The 24,600-nt window shown below is 41.1% G+C and overlaps 1 protein-coding gene across 5 annotated transcripts in view; it reads right to left on the bottom strand.

Moving 5' to 3' along the window:
- Positions 1-797: 797 nt before the first annotated feature.
- PAPSS2 (3'-phosphoadenosine 5'-phosphosulfate synthase 2) overlaps positions 798-24,600 on the bottom strand; it is a 60,172-nt gene continuing 36,369 nt past the window's right edge. For 3 of the 5 annotated variants that reach the window (XM_032770321.2, XM_032770322.2, XM_032770318.2), the window contains exons 5-13: positions 20,837-20,955; positions 20,599-20,712; positions 19,293-19,404; positions 18,773-18,802; positions 17,522-17,727; positions 11,369-11,504; positions 7,470-7,738; positions 4,636-4,865; positions 798-4,039 (exon numbers count right to left, since the gene is read on the bottom strand). In XM_032770321.2, the coding sequence (XP_032626212.1) occupies positions 3,868-4,039; positions 4,636-4,865; positions 7,470-7,738; positions 11,369-11,504; positions 17,522-17,727; positions 18,773-18,802; positions 19,293-19,404; positions 20,599-20,712; positions 20,837-20,955 (1,388 nt within the window). In that variant the 3' untranslated portion in view covers positions 798-3,867. The remainder of the gene's footprint in view (positions 4,040-4,635; positions 4,866-7,469; positions 7,739-11,368; positions 11,505-17,521; positions 17,728-18,772; positions 18,803-19,292; positions 19,405-20,598; positions 20,713-20,836; positions 20,956-24,600) is intronic. The other 2 variants (XM_075072682.1, XM_032770320.2) reach the window with 1 other exon arrangement.

Genomic DNA, 24,600 nt, shown 5'->3' with positions numbered 1-24,600 from the left:
AGGTCCCTTCCAAACCTGATATTCTATGACATCCGCTCCTGGCCTGCCCCAGCTAAGGTGGGAAGGGATGGGATGGGGAGAGTGTGCAGGTCCCGAGCTAGAGGTGGGGTCGTGTGAGGGGTGGTCACAAGGGTTACTCCCCTGACCCCCAGCTTCTCCCCCGCAAATTTCCCCACCAGTTGCTGTCCCGGTCCATCAGGGTAAGCAGCTGGCACACCGGGACACATTGTTTACTTAGGTTTACCTCTGTGCCTGCGGATGCTCGAGGTAAAATGCCATCTCGGCCCACCAGCAGCTTATCCTGATAGCCCAGGTGCCAAAGTTTGCCGACTCCTGAATTATAGGGTTGACTTATGAATGGGTCATAAAAATTTTCCATTTTTACTTATCCATCGTGGGAGGGAGTCAGTTTATAAATGAACCAGTTTATGAATGAGTATATACAGTATCTTAATCCTCATGCCGGAACCATGCTATAAGACAGTAATAAGAAGGAAAGGATAGTTCAGGAAACTGGCTGTAACAGGTGCTACTAGTATTGATCCAGTAAGTTTTTAACATTGTTTCAGTGGCTACTCTCCCATGTTTGCCAAACCCCTGGAGATTAGAAGGCCAGGAACAGCAAAGCAGTGGGAGAACTCATGTAAATTTAATGCTGACAGTCTGCATTCCCTTACAGATAAGTTTGGGTGTGAATACATTTCAGAAAGCCTTTGGGGCCTCCTTACCTCTCTGAGCTTACTAGTTTAAAAAAAAATTCACAAAATGACAAGTAAATATTTAGACAGAGAAATATATAGTTGTACTAAAAGTAAATGTTTAATAGAGTATCAAGTTCAGAATATATTATGAATCATGCGATGCATCAGTCCAGGCACAAATTCCAGTCTTTAATAAATATACTATAAAAATACTAGCGAATGGACTCAGTGTACTCCACTATTTTAAAGGAATAATTTTTGGTTTGCTGTAATCATTTGGTTTTACTGCTTTTTCACAGACCATTTCTTTGTTTTAAGGTTAAAAAAATGTGACATCATTATTTAAAATATCAAATATTAATTATAAGTCACAGTATTACTTTTATCTTTCAGGTCCCTGCCAGAGGGCCTGAATATAAAAGGCACTATTGTTTAATATATTTTTAGCTTCTAGTGTTACATTTGTAGTATTAATTTTTTGAGGTATAATACAACTTTTGGTTCCTTACTCTAGATTTTTAAAAGCAATAAGAAGCTGGAAACATTTGAAAAGTAAAATGCTTTAAAATAACATTTTGAATAGCTTCTGTAATTATGTGCATTGCACAACGGGCACAGCAAAACAATTTCACTTTATATATTTTACTAAACTAAATTACAAGCAGAAGCATGATTGTTTTACTATGTATAGATTTTTTTTTATAATTAAACTGCAAAATGAGAAGAATTAATTTCATTTTCAACACCTTTTAACCAGTTTTTGGACACCCATTAAAGTATTCTGATTTATAGATATAGATATAGATATCTGCAAGATCAGAGACAGAAATCACTTATATTAATTCCTACAATAACTGTGCATATTTTCCTTAGAAAATGAACAACACTATCATGTTCATGGAGGTAATAAGCTCCTACAAGTCTACAGTAAATACCAACCATTACTTCAGCAACTCTCATATGTTTTCTTCTTCCCAGAAGCCCATGAAAGTAGGTTGACTTAGAACATGCTCCAAAGCCTAAGATTTGGGCATATCTGAGGGAAGTAGTGAGTTACAAAGTCTAGGCCTGGGTCTCCACAGGGACAACCTGTTAACCCTTCCTTCTCTTCTAGACTGAGGAGTCTCCAGTGTATACAATGCCTCTGCTGACTACAAATATGGCAATACGGTGCAGGGAAGAGAGGTGACTTCTCACATAGGGAGATTCCAAGCCAATCAGGGCTTTCTAGATCGAAGCCAACAACCTCAACATCACCCAGAAACACAATGGCCACTAATGCAGATTGGAAGACTAATATAGTGTGTGCATTCTGAGCGTGCTTTCCCAGTGATCAGCCACATCCTGCACCAGCTTACGTTTCCAGATGGATTTATGGTACAGCTCTCAGAAGAGTTCACTTTAGTAATCACAAGGTGGCAAACAAGAATTGATCACAGTAGCCAGACCCATGTCCAAAAGAACTGTTGCAACCTCCTGGCCGGATGGGAAAAAACCCCAACATCACCCCAGTCAAATAGCACCTGGAAATCGTAGCCCCTCTCCCAGATTACAACATGAAGCAACAACAGGCAACATACACACTCTCCATTAAAGAGGCACGTACAATTAATCATAATTTTCCCATCTGCCATTTTCATTACTGTTTTTGCTAAACAGAGCTGCAGCCAGCTGTTCCTCACCCTCGCCCCAATCTCTGGTAGACGGTGATAAAACAAATGTGCCTTATTTTTTTTCCTCTTTAGAATATCAGTAAGCTGCAACATGGAGGGGCATTAATAGGCTGTTGGTCTATGACGTGTACATTATGGGCATGAAACTGATGGGAGAGTGTCTTCTTCCATACTCAGTTAATCCACGTCCTGGAGGGGCTTACTGCAGTTCCAGTAAATATGCTTAATTTGTAGAAAAAAACAAAACATGTTTAAAGCTAACCTTTCTGAAGGGTGATGGGGGGGGGGGCGCATGCAGCAGGGGCTAGCCTTCCTGTATGGAAAGCATAAGCAAGGGAATGGGTGTTAAACACTCTCTCTAAAATTTTTACTGCATAGCAAAGTAATTTTTCTAGCTTTCTCAGAAACACCCTTCCCAACCTCCTGGAGCCAAAATGGCCTTTCAGGAACAGGTTGTGGCCAGTTTGTTTCCTTTTTCTATTGGAAAGTGGAAGCATTATATTTGACTAAATTAGCTTTTGTGATAGAAAGTGGCCAGAAAGAGGGGCTAGCTTGACAGTCTAGAGTGTGAACACACTATTTTAAACTGTCCCCACCTAAACTTGGCCTCTTTATTCAATAAGTTGAACTGGGATCCTGATTCTCAAATCACATACACTAGTGTAAATCAGAAATAACTCCACTCTGGTCAGTGGAATTACACTGGTATAAAATGGATGAAGTGAGAGCAGTCTAAGGGCCTCCTGCATCTCCTAGTACAGCTTCCTGCAGTCAAAGCAGGCCAGCTCCCCTTCAGTTCTGGCTGGGGAGGGAAAGTGCCACTGGGAGCCCTCAGTGCAGGACTCAAAAGTTAAAGCACCACTTTTCCCAGCCTCACCGTGGCACTCAAGCTGGGCTGCTTTAAATTGTCTCTTATGTAGAAAGCTAAACTTGGAGCTGCAATAAAGCTTAATTCAGTTTCTTGACTGAAAAGTCCAAGTTTCAGTAGGAGGCATTAGAAAGAAAGGGGTCTGTGGTGGACAACAGAAACCCATGTATGTGCTAAAGAAAATCCTTCTGCCCATCGCAGAAGATGGGCTTCTTAAGGAATAAGGGGAATACAGTAAATCATTTATTTCCTATTTCCAGCTTGTAACTGATTTAAAGAGCATAAGGGATACGTAACTACATCATAGCTATAAGGTCAAACTGTGCACCTTTGGGGGTTGGTGTACCACTATGACATCACTAAAGATGTCCAACTGGCCAGTCCTAATATGGCTTTGGACAATCATCATATAGAGCCATATTCTGCTATAAATAACAGACCTGCTGCTGCTTCCTTTGAGGTTGAAAGGAAAATTCCCAATAATTTAGTGGGAGAAGGGCCAGGCCCAAAATACATACATTCAAAAACAGTTTGATCCTATTAGAAAATGTTCTATCCTAGCATTAGGGTATTGAAAATGCAAACTAAGTGATCTGTAATACAGTCAATCAATCAGAGCTCACTCTTAATACACATATTTTTGAGGAAAAATAGAATGAATATTTTTTTCCAGTGATTTGTAGTATTCAGTTAAGACTTTCCAAGCTTTTGGGGCCATGAACCCATCAGGTGGATTTTCGCCTTCCCGAGCAAGCTTTCGCATGCGTGTTCCAGAGATGAAGTCAAATTCATCATGCCTACCACAGAAGAGACATATGGATGAAATCAGTAAATTTAAAGTGCATCAAAGCCAAATCTTTTCAAATGTATTTTTTTTGCTGTCCTCAGAATTTAATCTGAAAATTGCTGGTACGATGTCTTCACTAACTCTGTAAGCACTAATGGCACAAATCTTTATCTTCACGTGCAAATTTACCAGCAGCAGTAAGAAGCAACAGGGCCTCTATAAAAGAGACCTCTATTTTCACTATTACATTATATTATTAAATATAAAATACTTTTCTATAAATAAGGAGAAGTATTTCTACTGTTATTTCCTAAATGTTGTTGTTTCTTAACCTTTTTGGTAAAGATCAAGCATAGTGTTAGTTTCATATGCACTAACTCCTTTGTCTGGGTGTTGTGTCCTGTGCTGGCAGGCAGGCAGGCTCCTCACATAGGTCTTTTCATCCCTTAGTTCTTTTATTTCATTTACAACCAAGTTATCTAAAATACTACAAAACTTTTCCTTTCTTCTGCTAAATTGTGACCCTTAAGAAATCCTTTAAAATATTAAATAATATTTAAATATAATATGAGCTACTTTAAAGCAGGTTGTCATTCACTGTGTTACCTTTCTGGATCGTAGAAAATCATGGCCTTTTTTACTTTATTGTATGCTGCAACTCTGAAGGGAATGATTTCCACAGAGGCCAGGCCTGGTGCCATGCTCAAGACCTTCCCTCCTTGTGTGGGCTCATACAAGTCTTTCTTGGTCTCTGGATGGGGCATGCCTGCAGGGTCTCGGCCCACAATGTAGAAATTGGCTCCAGCAATCATTCGAGCCCTGCAGTGCCATTGAACCTGTGAAGGTGCAACACAAATACCATTATTTAAATGCAGGCCAACACTTGACATAGCACGTCGACATTTTTGTCTTGCTTTAATAAAAAAATGTTTAAAAGCTAGGCAATGTCTTTATTTGGATACGGATGAAAAGAATGACACTCTTCAGCAGGCTATTTGTTGTTTCTGATTACAGAGTTACCCACTTCACTTTCATCTACCGCTGCTTTCACTTCCTCTATTTAAATAAAATGAAACTGGTCCAAAATTAAATTTCTGCAAAGGATGCATCTAGTGGAAGTTGCAGACAGAGAGAAACTGATTTTTGTTCTGTTTTTTACGGCTGTAAGAGTACATGAGATCATTTGCTTTCTCTCTGATCACAGAACTGCTTAAGTGAAATGATGCCTGAAAACTGAGAGGCCATAACTGAAGAAGGCTGAAGAGTGAAAACTTTACAAGTCTCTTTATTTATTAATAGTTGAATATATGCCATAACTTACGTGTGGCTGGCTGGATAATCGGGGCCTCTTGTGAAATGGGAAAGAATAGGGCATCCTTAATTACTTTAATATTAATTCCTCTCTCTATTGGGGCCACCAAGAACTGACTGCCATAATCTTGATTACATGTGAGAGTTGCCTCAGTCTCTCCAGGAAGCCAGACAGACCACCCCAGCCAGGCCTAGAAAGAATCCCAGAGGTGCAAAGGTAGGGTAAACACTTTCACAACTCAGTCCTCTCTTGGTTTGTCTCCTGCAAGGGGCAGCACAGAATGTGGCTGGATATATGTACTCTCTGTGCCTCACAACCTGTACAATGTCTCTGATCAGCTGTATTCCCTTCCCCTTTGTCACCCTCTCAATATTTAAACAGAAATTGAGACAGTCCATCTCCAGTAAAAAATTTATAACCACCAAATGTCCTGCACCCCTCGGGGGCTGTGTAAATAATGCTAGTGTCACTGAAATTACTAGTAGGCTAAGTGATTCCCCCAGGAATAAATTACTATTCCTTTCTTTCAGGACTTATATAATATTGTAGTTCTATTTACTAGTTATTTAATAGCCATGAGGCACAAACTTTTGTAAAAGCTCTTGTGAATGGCAGAGGCTGAAGGTTCCTACACTGTAGCCAAGTGACTGCCCAGCTGAGACAGGTATATGCTGCATGAGCAGATGAAACTGTGAGAAAAGTTCTGATTCTTTAATGCTTTTATCCTAACACTTGCCTATCTCGGGATATTTCTTCCTTAGCTTTAGGTAGGGTGACCAGATAGCAAATGTGAAAAATTGGGACAGGAGATGGGGGGTAATAAGAGCCTATATAAGAAAAAGATCCCAAAATCAGGGTTGTCCCTATAAAATCAGGACATCTGGTCACGCTAGCTTTAGGGAAAGAATTATCGGGGGAAATTGAAGCAATGAGTGTCCATGACCAGAAATACCCAAAGGAGTGGAAATTAATAGGAGTCAAAAGCCCAGTTACCCATCACATCTCCACTGCCCCGTGTAGTCTTCACCTTCAGCACAAGCCAGTTCTCCAAGCAGCCACTGCCAATGTGGATCTCTCAGGAGATAATGCCACAGGTTTAGCTATAGCAGCTCCACTGCCTCCAAATAAAGTGTCCAGCACAAAATGAAAAGATGGAGAAGCAGTAAGGGAAGGCAGAAAGACTGAGTTGTGGGCAGTACAAAGTACCCTGCAAGCAGGTAGGGATAGGGTGACCAGCTGTCCCGATTTTACAGGGACAGTCCCGATTTTGGGGTATTTTTCTTATATAGGCTTCTATTGCCCCCACCCCCTGTCCTGATTTTTCACATTTGCTGTCTGGTCACCCTAAGTAGGGATGAGAAGAGACCTGCCAGGGAAATTCAGATGGCTCAGGGTAGAAGAAGGGAAAACTCATGGGAGACTTAACAAGTTGCCAGTACTCATGGAGGCCCAGATGGCAGACTCTGGTATTTCTGTGAGGTCTAGCCTTTTTCAAATTTGAACCGCTGGCTAATGTGATGATACAACAAAGGTGCATTCATGTGGTGAACATTGAAGGAAATATGCAACCATATTATATGACTATTAAAAAGTCGCTCATTCACTGATGCTTTGGGGGATAGCACAGGTTCTCAAAGAGGAGTGGGACAGGTTTATCGTTCAGGAAGTCTGCTTTTAGATAATGATGGTAAAAAGTATTTATATTTTTATCAAATGCAGCACAAGCAGTGAAAAATGTAAGTAATTAAATAAAAATGATTGCCTGAATTGTAGCACAATAAAACTGGCTCTTATGTACTCCCTGTTTTTCAGTCATGCGTGCGTAGGTCATGTCCAGAACCAAGATTACCAGGTTGCAGACCCAATATGGCAAAATCTAATCTGATGATTTGTGAAGCAAAATTTACAGCTGGACTTCTTCAGATACTGGTCTTATCTTTTAATTCTGTCAGTTAGCAAATCTTATCGAACTTGTACTGTTAGCAGAGTTGATATGGAAGCTTCCGATGAAGAATGAATAGGGAACCTCAGATGTCACTATGTCACTTCTATGAATAAAGCCATATTTATGGATTTAAAATTCTGTGAATACTTCAAGGTGTTGGTTGTCATTTAAGAAATACATTACCTCTGTTGGACCAGCATACAACATGGGAGAAGGGAAGATTGCAACAATAGTTGACTTTGGGTCTAGGACATGTTCCTCAAGCACAGCTGCATGCTGCTTCATTCGCCACTCTAGTGGCACATCATCCTCTTTGGTCCAGCCTCCCAGAGGGTGCAGCAGAAGCACTGGATGTTTGTAACCTCTTTCCAGCAGATGGCTTTTGGTGTCCTGCATGAGCAGAGCATGACCATTGTGGACAGGGTTGCGCAGTTGAAATGCAAATACAGCATCTAAGAAAGAAAGATTCAGAACAGTGTCATAAGCCTGATAAGATGATTAACAACCGCAATAACCCAAACACCTAACAGGAAGTACATTTATAGACTATGTAAGTCATGAGCATCAAATTATGACAACCTCTACTGTTTATGTTCCCTGATATTATTATTTGTATGAATGATCTGTATTACCATAGTGCCTGGGAGCCCTAGTTATGGACCAGGATCCCATTGTGCTAGGTGCTGCACAAACACAGAACAAGAAAACAAAATAAACAACCTTATCTTCCCAAGGAATGGTTCCTACAATATTTAAATTACATATGTATTATTCCTCTTAAGTACTCTGTGAAATTTTTTCATTGTGCACATTTTCCCTGAGGTTGATCTTGGTTATATCATCCCACTGTGGCCAATATATTTTTCACTTCTCATTAAAATGTGTATTTCCAATCTACATCACATCCTCTAAATTTCACTTCTGAAAATATGTATTTGTTTGTTTTCAAAGTTCAATGAAATGCTTAGGGAGTTTGGAAAATCTACAATAAAAGCACCCTCTGCCTTCTAAAACAAGGCCAAATTTGTTATGCAGAGTTGTAGGTGACTTGTGGAACTTCTTTCCCCAGTATGACATGTTTTGGTGATTGCAGTGTTGTAGCTGTGCTGGTTCCAGGATCAGGGGCGCCGGGGGACGGGAAGTGGGGCAATTTGCCCAAGGCTCCGGGTCCTTCAGGGGCCCCCACAAGAATATAGTATTCTGTAGTACTGGAACTTTTTTTTATGGAATGGGCCCCTGAAATTGTTTTTCCCCAGGCCCTCTGAATCCTCTGAGCAGCCCTGCTCAGGATAAAAGCCCAGGATAAGCACCTTAAGAAACTTAAACCTGCCTTCACCAAATACACACCAGAGAAGTAGATTGCATCATGAAACAGGCCACCCAAATACCCCACGAGAACCTGCTTCAATAAAGAGGGGGGGAAAAAAGGCTCCTCCAACCACACATCCCGACTTGTCACTTGGTGTCCTGGAACACTGGAACCCATTGGGTATTATTAAACAATTACAACTCACACTTGATGGGGACTACATCCTGAAAGAAATGTTTCCTGAACCTCCTCTTTTGGCCTTCAAACAACTCCCCAACCTCATCAAGCATTTCATAAGATGCAAGTTCCCCACCAACCAGGGGACAACCCAAAGCAGCACCACACCCTGCCAGAACAACAGATGGAAAACCTGCAGACATATCTTCACTGCTATGATGATCACCCCCCCCCCAAAAAAAACCCCCCACACCTTTCAAGTTCTGGGGGGTCCTACAGATGCCTATCACAACATGTGATGTGCCTCATCCATTGCATTAAATGCCCCAATAATAACTACGTGGGTGAAATGAGACAAACACTATGCTCTCGAATGAACTCACACAGAAGAAAGTTAAAAGAAAAACATTTCCTAAAATAATCACTTCATATTTGCCCTCTCAGTCCTCGTTCTCAAAGGAAATCTGCCCAACACTTTCAAAAGATATGCCTGGGAACCTAAGTAGCTTTGGTAAACACAAAAAATCGCAGACTGAAGAGGGACTGCAGATTTATGGTTGATTACAACCATTTGTAACCTACTAATCCCTGTTTTTTGTCCTATGATTGCAGAGGTGTTAATGGATCACTTCATCTAGGATATGTGTTAACTACTTAGGCTAAACAATCTGTTCCACCTTGTATTTAGCTGTGATACTCTGGGTATGTCTACACTGCAATTAAAAACCTGCAGATAGCCCATGCCAGTTAACTCCAGCTTGTGGGCATAGGTGGCGAGTTATATTCCCATGTGGTGCCCGGGCACCAGCAATATTCAGAGCCCAGGTCCACTAATATTTGAGGCTGAGTGCCTCCCCAGCCCCACCTGCCACCCTAGGAGCACATGCAGTGACAATGGTGGGGGTGAGTGCTGGGGAGAGCAAGAAAGAGGGGCTCCTCCCCCAGAGCTCACTGCTGCTGGCAGGGAAAGGGCTGGGTGGAGTGCTCCTCTCCGGCTCCTGTCCCGGAGCAGCCTGCCTGCACCCCAAACTCATCCCCAGCCCTGCTTCACCCTAGAGCCCACACCCTCAGCCAGAGCTTTCACCCCCCCACGGCACCCTCAATGCTCTGCCCCAGCCCTGAGCCTCTTCAACACCCCAAACACCTTATCCCCAGTCCCAGCCAGAGCCCTCATCCCCTACACCCCTACTCTTGCCCTGAGCCCCTCCCACACCCAAACCACTCATCTGCAGCCACACTCCACAGCCCTCACCCCACACCCCTACTCCCCCTCCCAGAACCTGCACCCCCCCTCCACACCCCCTCCCATCCCCAAACTCCCTCCCAGAGCCTGCACCCTGCACCCCAATGCCCTGCCCCAGCCTAGGGGCTGCACCCCAGACCTCCTCCCCCACCCAAACTCCCTCCCAGAGCCTTGGGCAGGTGGGGGTGGGCAGAGGTTGGGGGTGGAGTTTGGGCAGGGGCAGATTCTGAGTACCACCAAAATTTCTACAAACCTGCCGGACAAAGGGGCTGTTTAATTGTGATGTAGGTATTTGGATTTGGGCTGCAGCTCGCATTCTAGGACCATGTGACGTAGGAGAGTTCCAGAGTTCAGGCTGCATCCTGAGCCTGGACGTCTACACTGCAATTAAACAGCCCTATGAGCCCAACTCAGCAGGCCCAGATCAGCCACGAGTGTGTAACTGCAGTGCAGACATACCCTCTGAGTACCTTTCCCAGACCTGATGAAGAGCTCTGTGCAGGTCAAAAGCTTGTCTCTTTCACCAACAGAAGTCTAGGCACCATCTAGTCTCTCTAATGTTGGTGAAGCTTTCCAGGCACTAACACAATGGAGTTTCAATATAGCAACACTCTTCATCTGCCAAGAAAGTTCTGTCTTGTGGGTGCCACTGGTTCCATCCTTTCACCCTTCTTATTTGGGGTGACAACAGATCCCAGTGGCAGGAAGAAAGTGGGGTCTGCTGGTATGGTGCTCCCTGTTTAACCAGGGGAGCATGTGGAGGAGAAAATCAGACTGAATTTGGCACAAATACCATGCAGCTACATGAGAAGCCTGTGATTTTTAGTGAATCTCAACTAAATAGTTCTAATCTACTCAAATTATTATTCGTGTTAATAGGAATATTTTCTATCAACACTATGATGAGAAAACTGCAAAGCCCCTGAAGTTGATTATTATTAGATGCAGAAATTTAGAAGAGAAGACTAACCCAAGCCTTACATTTAGATCTACCATATGATTTCATTTTTGGGCTGATAATAAAGAGAACTGTTAACTATTCACATACTTTTTGATCAACCTCAGCAAAATAATTCAATGCAAGAAGTCTGTGAAATATCTAATTTTCACATCACACATGTGCAACAGGAACAGATCTATTAGAATGTTTTAAGGTAGTTTTCCTGCTAGGTTTCAGAGTAGCTAGGTAATTTTCAGCACGCAATTACCTAGCTTCAGCTCCACTTTATCGTAATTAGTCTTGTGATAGTTGTCTCAACACGAGGATCTTTTAGTAGGGAGACAAAGGATAATTAGGCACTAGCCCAGTTGAGATTGCAAAGAGGGTGTAATACCACAAAGTCATATGCTCACCAGCATTCATTTCTTTAAACTTCTGTTTGAGCTCCAGTGGTGTCAAGCGGTATTGGTCCAGTCCATCGTTCCATTTTATTTTCTCTAACACAAGAAGATCACCACCAGCCAACCAATCCCCACTTTCCATCACCATCTACAAATCATACATATACACATATTAGTCATGGAATATTTGCTAAATACTAAAACATTTGTGTTCATTTTATCTTTCATTAAATGCCTCCACAGTACAACTATCAGTGACTTACTGAGTGGCTGCATCTAACCTAAGGGCTTGGCTACACTCACACTTTACAGCACTGCAACTTTCGTGCTCAGGGGTGTGAAAAAACACCCCCCTGCGCGCTGCAAGATGCAGCGCTGTAAAGCATCAGTGTAATCAGGGCGGCAGCACTGGGAGCGCGGCTCCCAGGGCTGCACACTACACCCGTAGAGGATGTGGTTTACATGCAGCGCTGGGAGAGCTCTCTCCCAGCGCTGCCGCTCTGACCACATTCACACTTCAAAGCGCTGCCGCGGCAGCGCTCCCACAGGACTGCTGCGGCAGCGCTTTGAAATTCTAAGTGTAGCCATACTGTCTGTGTTTCTCTCCTTGAAATGCAGGGCTAGTGGGGACTTTGCCAGGTCATTTAGGCTGAGGTAAGACTAAGTATATTGACAAGTGATTGTCTAACCAGTTCTTAAAAACCTCCATCACCTCCCCTGAAGTTTAGTTCAGTGCTTAACTATCCATATAGTTAGAAAGTTTTTCCTAATATCTAACCTAAATTTCCCTTGCTGCAGAGTAAGTCCATTATATCTTGTCCTACCTTCAGTGGAGATGGAAAACAATTGACTATGTCCCCTTTATAACAAATCTAAACATATTTAAAGGTGTTATCAGGTCCCCCCTCTTCTCTGCCCCTAAACCAAGTATTCTTTTCTCAAGACTAAACATGCCCAGTTTTTTAAACCTTTCCTCAGAGGTCAGGTTTTCTAAACCTTTTATCATTTTTGTTGCTCTCTTCTGGACTCTCTCCAATTTGTCCACATCTTTCTTAAAGTGTGGTGCCCAGGCTGGACACAGTATGCAGCTGAGGCCTCATCAGGGCTGAGTAAAGCAGGACAATTACTTCCTTTGCCTTACATACAATACGCTTGTTAACAGATGTTAGAATATTAGCCTTTTTTACAATTGCATCACATTGTTGGCTCATATTCAATTTGTAATTCTCTTCAACCCCCAGATCTTTTTCAGTAGTACTACTGCCTAGCTGTTGCTTACTATTTTGTAGTTGTGCATTTGATTTTTCTTTCCTAAATGAAGTACTTTGCACTTGTCTTTCCGAAGGCCCAGCCTACACCAGGAAATTAGGTTGGTATAACAACGTTGCTCAGGGGTGTGAAAAATCCAGTTAAAGCAGCCTAACCCCCAGTTTAGACAGTGCTAGGTTGACGGGAGAATTCTCCCATCATACTAGCTACTACCTCTTGGGGAAGTAGATTCCCTGTACCGACAGGAGAACCCCTCTGGTCAGAGTAGGCAGCATCTTCACTGAAGCTCTACAGTGGTGCAGGTGTGTTGCTGCAGTGTTTTAAGTATAGATAAGCACTAAATTTCATCTTGTTGATTTAGAACAATTTTCCAATTTGTCAAAGTTGTTTTGAATTCTAATCCTTTCCTCCAAAGTGCTTGCAACCCCTCCCAGTTTGGTGTAATCTGTGGATTTCATAACATACTCTTCACTTCATTATCTAAGCCATTAATGAAAATATAGAATAGTACCAGACCCAAGACAGGCCCCTTAGGAACCCCACTGGATAGGTCCCCCCAGTTTACAGCAAATCATTGATAACTACTTTTTACTTATGGTCTTTCAACCAGTTATGTGCTCACCTTATAATAATTTCAACTAGATCACATTTCCCTAGTTTGCTTATGAAAATGTTATGTGGAAGTGTGTCAAAAGCCTTACTAAAATCAAAATATATCATGTCTACAGCTTCCCCCATCCATGGACCAGTAACCCTTGTCAAAGATGGAAATTAGGTTGGTTTGGCATGATTTGTTCTTGACAAATCCATGCTGGCTCTTCCTTACAACCGTATTATCCTCCAGGTGCTTACAAATTGACTAATAATTTGTTTCAGTGTCTTTCCGGATACTGAAGTTAGGCTGCCTGGTTTATAATTCTCGGGATCTCTTTGTTCCCCTTTTTAACTATAGGTACAATGTTTGTTCTTCTCCAGTTGTCTGGGTCCTGCACCATCCTCCGTGAGCGTGCAAAGATAATATTTAACAGTTCCAGTATTGATTCAGCTAGTTCTTTAAGTACCCTAGGAGAATTTCATAATGCCCTGCTGATTTGAATACATTTAACTTATCTAAATGTCCTTGAACCTGTTATTTCCGTATTCTGGATAATGTTCTTTCCCCCTTGTTAATATTAACTGTGTTGAGTATCTGGTCACAATTAATTTTTGTAATGACAAAACAGGCATTAAACAATTCAGCCTTCTTGATGTCATTTGTTATCAGCTCTCCTTCCCTGCTAAGTAGTGGACCTACACTTCCCCTCACTTTTGTCTTGCTCATATTGTGCAAGGGGACTCTTGCCCCTTACTAACATTCAGTGGGAGTGTTTTGGTTGGCTAGCTCCCAGCACTAAAAGATTGGGGAGAGGCCAATGCTCCAGGTCAGCCTCTGAGCCTGATTGACAAGGCAGGCAGGCTAATCAGGGAGTCAGGAGCCCCTGTCCTCCGTGTGAGCTGGAATTGCCTGAATCAGACAGAGTGGGGCCAAGCTAAGGAGAGAGCAAGGCTCCAAGCTGAGCTGGGGAACAGAGCCGTGCCAGATCCAGAGGGGCCAGAAAAGCAGCTTGGAAGCAGGTCAGAGTTGGGAGCAGAGCCAGAGACAGCCCAGGGAGAGAGCAGATCCTGTGCTGGGGGCAGAGCTGCAGCCACAGAGACAGAGAGAGCCCAAGGAGAGCAGATCCTGTGCTGGGAGCAGAGCTGCAGCCACAGAGCCAGGTGTGGTGAGCAACTGGGGCCAGCCAAGGGGGGACCCTGGGCAAAGGGCCCGGTGCAGAAAGACACCCCCAGCCAAGGGTCCTTGAAGGCTGGACTGCACCGACGGGGGGCTGACGCTGAAGAAGGGTCCCACCACCCAAAACCCAGAGGTGTGCGGCCACCTCCATTGCAAGTGTCCAACCCCCAGCATCCATGCAGCACAGCCAGGGCTTGAAAAGGAGACCTGGTACCTACAAGAAACAGATTGTGAAGTGCCCTGATGTCCAGAAACACTGTTTGTAATGTTCCCTGCCACTGAGCAGGGTGATGTGTTTTCTTTTAACCATTCCCATTTTTCCTTATTCTTCTTTTAAATTAATTGTTAATTAAACAACTTGTATTTGCTTTAAATTATATGAAATGATCAGCGGGTCAGGGAAGTGTCCAGTGCGGAGAGAGCACCTTGGAGTAGGGACACCCTAGCCTCTGTCCTAGGGGACCACAGCAGGGCTGGGGGTCGAGCCCCCTAGGAATCCTGGGCCCAGCCTTGTTGGGGTTACGAGGACTCTGCCAAACAGGAGAGTGGAAGAGGAGTCCTCAAGGGCAGGGAGGCCTCTGGGTAAAGGAAGTGGGAGCAAGGACTCAGATCCTTTCCCTAGCCCATTTCACTGGGGTAGTGCAGAAGCCAGGAAAGTTCCCCACAGTACCGGGACCATTCTCTGCTTACACTGTATTTATAAAAAGCAACAAAGAGTCCTGTGGCACATTATAGACTAACAGAAGTATCAGAGCATGAGCTTTCATGGGTGAATACCCACTTAGTCTTGTGAATACTCACTTTCATATTCACCCAGGAAAGCTCATGCTCCAATACTTCTGTTAGTCTATAAGGTGCCACAGGACTCTTTGTCACCTATTACAGATCCACACTAACACAGCTACCCCTCTGATAATTGCATTTATAGATCCTCTTCTTATCGCCTTTTATGTCCTTTGCTTGGTGTAACTCATTTTGTGTCTTAGACTTTCTGATTTTGTCCCGACATGCTTATAGACTTGTGCTTGTGCTATTCTTTTGTACTCCTCCTTAGCAATCTGTCCATCTCCACTTTCTGTAGGATTGCTTTTTGATTTTCTGATCATTAAACAGCTCCTGATGGAGCCGTATTGGCCACTTACTATTCTTCCTGTCTCTCCTTTGCATTGGGATAGTTAGCTGCTGTGCCTTTAATATTGCCTCTTTGAGACACTGTCAACAATTCTGAATTCCTTTTTCCCTTAGATTTACTTCACATGGAAACATACCAACCAGTTCAGTTCAAGTCTGCATTTTGAATTCCATTGACTTTATTCTGCTGTTCTTACTCCTTCCTTTCCTTAAAATCATCAGATCTATCATTTCCTCATCACTTTCACCCAAATTCTGGATGAAAACTTTCAAAAACATTTTATTTAGGCATGATTCTGCTTATATATTTAATCTGCTTATATATTAATCTTTAATCGTCATGCATCCGACGAAGTGGGTATTCACCCATGGAAAGCTCATGCTCCAATACGTCTGTTAGTCTATAAGGTGCCACAGGATTCTTTGCTGCTTTTACAGATCCAGACTAACATGGCTACCCCTCTGATACTTAATCTTCCTTCTTTTTGTTTTTTAATTACAGGATACATTTTCTTTTGGAAGAGTCAGGGTGGCAAACACTACATAAATGCAACAGATAAGGTTAAATGCACCTCACGCTTCATGCAACCTGATGGTAGAAAGTCTGCCAGGAGAGGAAAGAAACAGCAATAAAAAGCAGAAAGAGTCTTCCTTCTTCTGGGTGGGGAATTATAGTGCTCCAGCAAAGTTCAAGTTGCACACAGCACTAGCTGAGGAGGGGCTGTTGCAAGGATGACCCAAAATGCTTCCATTCAATGGGTCCTTTCACATAACTCCTGCCCATGGGACTATTATGGAGTTCCTGCTAGACTTTAGAGCTCAAAATGCGACCTATAGTATTCTGGAACTCCGAAGTTAACCCAAAAGGTAAATAACAGTATCAGTCAACTCCTGTACGTGCCACTGAACCAGCCCTAAAACGCCTAGGAATCGTGCTGTATTGCAGTCTTTCATCTAGCATGTATTTATCTGGTATCTTGTTGTTTTAACAAATGCCACTCAACTGGTATAAGCAGACATAGCTCCACCAGAGTCAATACACCTATATTGATTTACATCAGCTGAGGTTCTGGATGTTGGCCTTCACACTGCATGTTTTGTTTCTCTTTTCTGCATTAAATGTCCAGTATTCCAGGGGTTCTTTTCTTCTCGGCAATTTCACAGTGGTCCCCACAGTCACTGGCATTATTACACAAATGCCCACAAATACAAAACATAGCAGTTGCAGATCAGCAAACACCTTATTGTTTTCATTATGCATAAGCAGAATTAACATGGCTGCTGTTTTTGAAAGTAGACAAAGTTGACTACTCATTTTAAGCAAAGACACACTGAAAACTAATATGGTACCACATACTAATGAAAATTATTTGCACTTTTGTTTAGAGTAAGTGGGTAAAGATAAGATGCAGAAAATTTAAAAAATCCCAATATTCTTCTATGATTAATAGAAAGAAGTAAAAAGCACCATTCAAAATTCATTTTAATTATGTGTTGTTTTATGCCTCAATTCCAGTTCTCAGCCAATGATTTGCAGTGTTAGAATGTTGAATAGCATCACAGAGAAAACCAAACCACTGATTCATGGAAATTTAAGGAGTAAAAGTATTAAATAAATGTGAACATGTTTATGTATGTAATGAGCTTTTGTAGAAAACTCTCCAGCTCTTTTGTGGTGTTCTATATCCACTCCCACCCCATGCATTTGATTTTGAGTTTCATGAGTTTGATGGAATAAACTGCTCTCTCGTTAACCAATAAACATGATGTTCAGGGATTTTTTACATGTCAAAAAATCAATTCTTCTTTGTAATCCTTATGCGATTTTTTCCAATGAATGGTTCTTTGTATTTTACTTTGAGAGAGCACAGAAAACACCATGTATATTCCCAATAGGAAATTTACTACTGCATGCTCTCTACTTTACAGGTTGCCTTAGTTTTTAATTCCTGAAGACTTATTATTGCAAACAGGGAAATTACTAACACACTTACTTTGACATATGGGTGCTTCACACAGGTTGTCCCCCACACACGCGCACAGCGCTCCTCCTTCCTATGTTCATAGAACTCTGGGTTTCTGAGGATTGCTACCCTTTGGCCATTATACTCAAGTGCAAATGCAGTGCAGTCGTCCAGACGTTTCTTATCTTCCGTAGCAACAGGGAGCACAATGGGAATGCTCAGGTTAATAACGCCATCTGTGATGAGAACACCACCATATTTTAATATACTTTAAAAGGCTAAAGCATCTCTCTCCCACACACAAATGGCTCTGATGAAAATGTTCCAAAAGAGGAAGTCCTAACCCAGGACTGACTGAATGATCATAGACGCTGGATCAATTAGTCTAATGACCTCATTCAATTAACCACATGACCATACTGATTTTACTCTGGGGTTAGGTTTTTCTCCATGTTTTTGATTGGAAATATACCTATTGTTTCCTTATAAGAATTAAAATTCATAAGAAAGAATCATTAAACAATTTAGCAATTGTAACTGTGACAGTGATTACTTGGCCATCTAAGACAAATTATTTTGTTCTGATTTGACATGTAGGTAATACTCATGCCACATAGAATATTGAAAAGATCTCAGAGATTCTGCCGATTTAGCATCCTGGAGTATGATTTTAATACTATGTAGATTTTGTCATTCTTTATTTCATTTTTTATAAAATGTTTATCATTCACCTATGTGTAGCAGTTTTAAATTAGCTTCATGCACAATCAGGTACTTAAAATGTAGTCATGTGTGATCCAACCAGGTAAATTTCCCTTTGTTTCAATCTTCCTGACTGAAACATGCTTTCACAAATTATTCAGAAGTATGTTTAAAAAGTCAAAAGTGCAACCTCATATCAGGTCTATTTATTTAAATAATACCAACCAATACTCAAAGTTATCAATTAGTAAAGCCGAAGTGGCAACAAAACACGGAATAATTTCTTAAATAAATCATTTTGGGTTATGTATTCCAGCTTTCATTACAATACACAGAACAACAGTCATTTATGATATATGCAAATACAACTTGCAAAGTTATATGATTAGCATTTTCATGAACAAAGTTAATGCCTATGGGAGTTCTGGTTGTATGCATAACTGGTTGGATCATAAACAACTTGGTGCCCGTTCCAGATCTAATTTAAATTTTATTTTTCTATGCCATTTTATAGAATTTATGTTAAAATCTCTAATTGTAACTATTTCCATAGTATCTGGAAAACAATTAAATACATACCAACTAGAGCTATACCAACTCTACCCTTTCCTAGGAGAATAAAAACATAATTAACACCTAAGTTTTTAACTTCCTCAAAAATAACTTTTACAATAACAGATTTAGAAACCAAATCAATCAGAAACTTCAAACAGCTATTGTGTAATTTTTAGTTTGGATATTTCCTTGCGCTATCAAGACTATATTTTTTCCTCTTTTGCTGTCAACATAAATGTTACTCTGTATGGTTCAGTGCTATTCATTTAATTTGCTACCTGTTTTCATAACACGTATTTCACCCCCAAAATGTTGAATTCTTCCACTTAGTTAAATGAATCCACTTGCCATTCTCAAGGTTTTTTATAAAGCTATTTGCTCAGGTGCCACATTCATCAAGAGAGAGGAATTAAACAAACATTAAGTGTAGATTAATCTTTGGTATATAATTGACAACTATCATATTTCATTTAAACTTTTCAAACAATTTTTAAGGCTATTTGGAAGTTTTAAAACAAAAAATGTTGAAAGCAGGAAATCATACCATTCCTGAGAGTGCCAAAATGGATAACTTGCAAATATTCTGTCTCACGCATAAATCCTTTCAGTGGCGTGGCCCAGCCTTCACTCAGGACTTGGACCCACTGTAGATCCAACTGAAAAAAACAATCAGATATTACTTGTATTACCAGATAATGCTTCAAAGATAGAACTGAAAGCTAAAGAAATCTAAGAACAATCTTGTGCATAAGTGCTACCAGTTTCTTTAATATAGTACATTTATAAACACATCTTTCTTTCAGAAGGATTCCCAAAGTGTTTTTTTTCTTTTTAAGATTGTTAAGCAGAAATCTTCACCTCCCTTACATCCTTGCACCTTAATTTGCTTCAATGATGTTGCTAACATTTGCACCCATACTCCACTTGAAGTCACAAAAGGAATGGGTGCCATTTTGCAGAGACAAAATGCAGCCAATATAAGACACTAGGCTGAGCCCAGATGAAAATTTTGGCCACAGTGTTTACTCAAGTTTTATGTTGCACATAGGCCATAGCACAAACACAGCAAATTGTACGGTCTGATAAAGACTATTCACAAATATTTGTCCACTGGTAAATTCTTTAAGATAATCTCTCAGTTATATTTCAATATAAAAATAAGTCTTAGTAGAGACGATTATTACAGACAACCAATTTTTCAATTTTATTTGAAAGACTAGAAGAGTATTAGCTATAAATAATACTAATTGTGATTTTTAAACTTTTAGAGGATGAAATATATGCTGGTCTTTGAAAGTCTTATTTTGTAAGTCTAATTAACTGTGTTTTACTGCAATTATGTGACAATATAAAATTATATTTCTACATATAATACATGCCTCCCAGGACATTTTACAATCTTTAGAAGATAAAATTAAGACTGGAGTACAGTTACCATAAGAATCATTTCTATAACGCTAATCAGAATAAACAGCCTAAATTTGGATTTCAAAGTCCTCAATTTCATCTGACAAGGAGTCCTACAGTCAGGAGCAAGGCATCTCAACACTCATAATGCAACTTTAGTGGTACACGATTTATTAATGTCAAAAAGAAAACATAACAAATGGAAAAATGCTGTGTAGATAGCACTGTATAATTTACATGTTGCTGTTGTGTTGCTTTTTCATTTGTTTTTAACTCGTAGTAACTCTTGAACCATTCACATTTGTGTAGTATTAGGGCTTGCAGTAATCAGAAAGCAGCAAGGTTCCACACACTTTGGAGATGTCTGTATTGTAACTTGTGTAGTATTTTGATAAAAGGGCTTATCAAGGTACTACACAATGCTATTTTCTTTATTCTCCCACCTTGGTAATCTCTAGAGTAGGCAGCATGTTAGCATCAGCTCGGGTCTGGTCAATCTTATTTTCAGGTACAAACAGTTCTAGAACATCCTTAATCACAGTTTTGGGAACAATATTCTAAAAAGAAAAGAAATAAAGATCCTAATTACCACACTAGTTTTTAAACAAAATATACCAAAAGGCCAACATTAGAGAATATACTTTACAAACTGCAGGCGTTTTTTGGTACAAAACTACCTACTTGTGCTTGTAGCAGCTCCACAACCTGCTGGATACATTCATTCACTGTAGCAATGTTCGTCTTCAACACTAGTTCAGGAGATTCTGGTTTCTCATACTCTGAATCAATCCCAGTGAATCCTACACACAATGAAACCCAAGCCAAAGTTAGTGAATGTAATAGTGAGCAGCCTAGGGATCAATAAAATAGCTACCGCACAAATGGCAAGAAAACATTCTTTCATTTAGAGAACCCATGCTCAGAAATGGCATTGAGAGTTCCTGTTTGGTCTATCAATAATGGGCTTGACAATCAGGTAACAGCAATATGATGCTCTATGCTACAGGAACAATCTTTATTTGCCCACCTAGGGAGATGTGTTGCTGGCAATACTGCAAATACCAGTTATACAGCCCTTAATGCCAGAAAGAGAAAAAAGGGACGTGTTTGTTATCAGAAAGCGAGGGGTAAAGAAGCCTAACAAGGAAGAAAGTAGTCTCCAAATAACAAGGATCCATGAACAATTGGTTAGTGGAGGAAAGGAACCTATTTGCCATTTCAAAAAAGGGAAGATTATTATGCCAACTTTTATACAGAAGCTTGTCAACATTAACTTTACTTTTCAGGCCTTAAAGCAGTGTTGTTGCAGAGAAGATTCAGCTGTTTTGTGATACATAGTTGTAACTGGGTGGAAGACTAGCAAGCTGCATAGAGATGAACAACTCCTGTGTTGAATAATCTTCATGTCATATACCTGAATGATAGGGCAGTGTAAGTGTAACTGAGTCATACTAGCAGGTGGATCTTATTAGTTCAAATCAAGAAAGAAGAGATATTGGAGTATCTTTCTTTGGAAAGAAATTTCCTGGAGGGAAAACTGTAGTAACAGAAAAACTTAGGGACAAAGCTAAGGCTGAGGCTTACATTCAGTTGTTATTTGAGATACCATTAAAATCAAACGCCAGAAGGAGGTTAAGTTTGGACTATATACATATTCTCTTCAGCACAAGGTAGAAAATCCACCTGTTTTCAGTACTGGTCTCTTTCCGAATGCAAATGTTCTATGTTTCACCCTCTGTTCATAAGAGTGGCCACACTGGGTCAGACCAAAGGTCCATCAAGTCCAGTATCCTGTCTTCTGACAGTGGCCAATGCCAGGTGGCCCAAAGGGAATGAACAGACAGGTTATCATCAAGTGATCCATGTCCTGTCACCCAATCCCAGCTCCTGGCAAACAGAGGCTAGGGACACCATTCCTGCCCATCCTGTTCATCTTTCTCACTCCTACGTTTCTGTTCCTCAGTGTGTCATTGGAAAATTCAACAATAGTCTCTGCCACAAAAAAACATAATCTCATTCTAAGCACAGATGTTACTTAGGGTGTGATATTATATATTATGTGATTTCTTGTCCTGCTATGGAAAACTCACACTTCAAGAGAATCTTTCCTTTTGGGGAGAGGTTTATTGTCTTTCCCCCCTTTTTACTCCATTCTGGAGCAGGATGCTGGAACATTTTGTACAGTAGGGGTGTTGAGAGCCATAGAACTAAACTGTAAACCCTGTGTATGATGGAAACCACTTCAAGCCAGGAGGTGCGGCAGCACTCCCAGCACCTCTAGTTCCAGGTCTATGCTCTGGAGCTTCTCCCTTACCCTGCACAGAGGGATTAAGTTAAAAAATAAAGTTAGAACTTTGAGACTTTAAAACTGTTCCAGATTAGTTTATCAGAATATTGCAGATTCCCAATCACACTAGCTATAATGTATCTTGTGTGACTTCACCCAGCTTTAAAATAACATAGGAATAAGTACATTGGTAAGTAAAGAATTTAAGGAACTCATGGGAACACATATTTCAGTGAAATATTTATCACTTTCTTCATTAAAAATAAAAAAGCACCTCTTCTAGCTCAATAGATTTCAATAGTTAGAGGATGTGTTCATATTTTTCTTCCAAAGTGTCATTATCAAATCTAGCAGGCAGGCTTGAATGGATTTAAATTTTCCAATTTTAAAATTTACAAAAGCACCTAAGTGACTCAGGAACCTAGGTCCCACTTTCAAAAGTGACTTGGGCACTTAGAAGACTAAGTCCCATTCAGTTTAAAAAGACATACATGTGTAAGTGCCTGGGTAACTTCTGCAAATGGGACTTAGGTTACTAAAGGCTAGATCTACAAAGAGATTTATGTGCTTAACTGCCACTTTAAGTGCCCAAGTCCAAATTTAGATCCCCCTAACCCCCTGCTCTGCTGCTGCCAACCCTGTGAGCACCTACATTTCCGCTAGTGAAGTCCCCATGGAGCCTAAGCATCTGTCACTGGGCATGCACACAGCCACCTACATCCAGACACTCAGGTGGCTAGCTCATACTAAACCTCAAAGAGATCCTCAGATTAGGTATTTCCCTATCTCTGTCATCTGATCCGTTCTCACACAATGTGGTGGTGGTACTATTGTCCTGTTATATTCAATAGTACAGTTGTTACAGCACTCATTCAGGACATGGAAGACCCAGATCCATTTCCTCCCTGTGCTTGATGTGGAGCAGCGATATGAACTCAAATCTCCCACCTCCCAGGTGAGTACTCTAACCACTGGGCTATAAGATATTCCGATTTGGGTTTCCCTCAGTCTTTCCTATTGAAGCTGTTCCACTATGTATAAATAATTAGTCATTGGGTCAGAGAATGAATGAATAGCCCAGTCGTTAATGCACTCTGCTGGGATGTGGGAGACCCATCTCCAAGTCCCTGATCCAATAATTGTTTAAACAAAGCAGAATAGCTTCAATAGGTGAGACAGAGAGGCTTGGTTCAAATTCTTACTCCACATCAAGTAGAGGGGGGATCTGAACCCAGTTTTCCCACATCCTAGACGAGTGCCTTAACCATTGGGCTATTTGGTATAATAGAGCAGAACAGGTAGCACCAACACCATTTCCACAGCTGTGAATCCAAAACTGCTGGGAGGTGTTCCCTACAGCCTGGACTTAGGTGTCTGTGGCCATGTCTACACTGCTAGTGCTACAATGGCATAGTTATGGTGCTGTAGCACCATAGTGTAGATGCTTTCTACAGCAACAGAGGATATTTTTCCATTGCTGTAGACAACCCACCACTTAGAGTGGTGGTAGCTAGGTTAATGGAAGCATTCTTCAGTTGACCTGGCTGCATCTACATTGGGGATCAGGTCAGCATAGCTGTGGTGCTCAGGGGTGTGAATTTTTCTCACTGTGGAGTGACACAACTATGTTGATCTAAATTTTAAGTGTAGACCAGGCCTAAGTCCCTTTGAAGTGTAGAGCTTAGGCCTCACTCCTCTCCTTGGCATTTCCTCCAAGCTAACTTAGGCAGTTCATTGTGCCAGCTTTTGTGGATCCCATTCTTAGGCGGCTAACTCTTCCCATGCATTGTATAGGGAGCCTGGGTGATTAACTCAGGACTCTGGGTGCTCCTAGGCAGCAGGATGGCTAAACCTTAGGCACTGCAATGCTGAGTTTAAGTTCCTTTTGTGGATCTAGCCCCTAAGTCACTTTGACAGTTCTGAAATTGTTACTTATAAGAATAAGTTTCTGTGTAAGTGAATACTGCTAGCATTAATAATGTAAATGTACACAAGGGGGTTGCACCACTTAAGAGTGCAGAAATTAGTCTGTTTCTATGCCCCTTGTTTCCACCACCTTCCAATAGATGGCTGGGTTTTTTTCCTTTTATTTAAAGAGGTAGCAACACTGGCTCTCAGCACTGTTCACTGTTGTTAATTAATTATTATTATTATTATT

This window comes from Chelonoidis abingdonii, chromosome 15, assembly GCF_003597395.2.
Source record: "Chelonoidis abingdonii isolate Lonesome George chromosome 15, CheloAbing_2.0, whole genome shotgun sequence".
NCBI classification, from domain to species: Eukaryota; Metazoa; Chordata; order Testudines; family Testudinidae; genus Chelonoidis; species Chelonoidis abingdonii.
The sequence above is the reverse complement of the archived record's forward strand: the minus strand, read 5'-3'. Positions and strand labels throughout refer to the sequence as shown.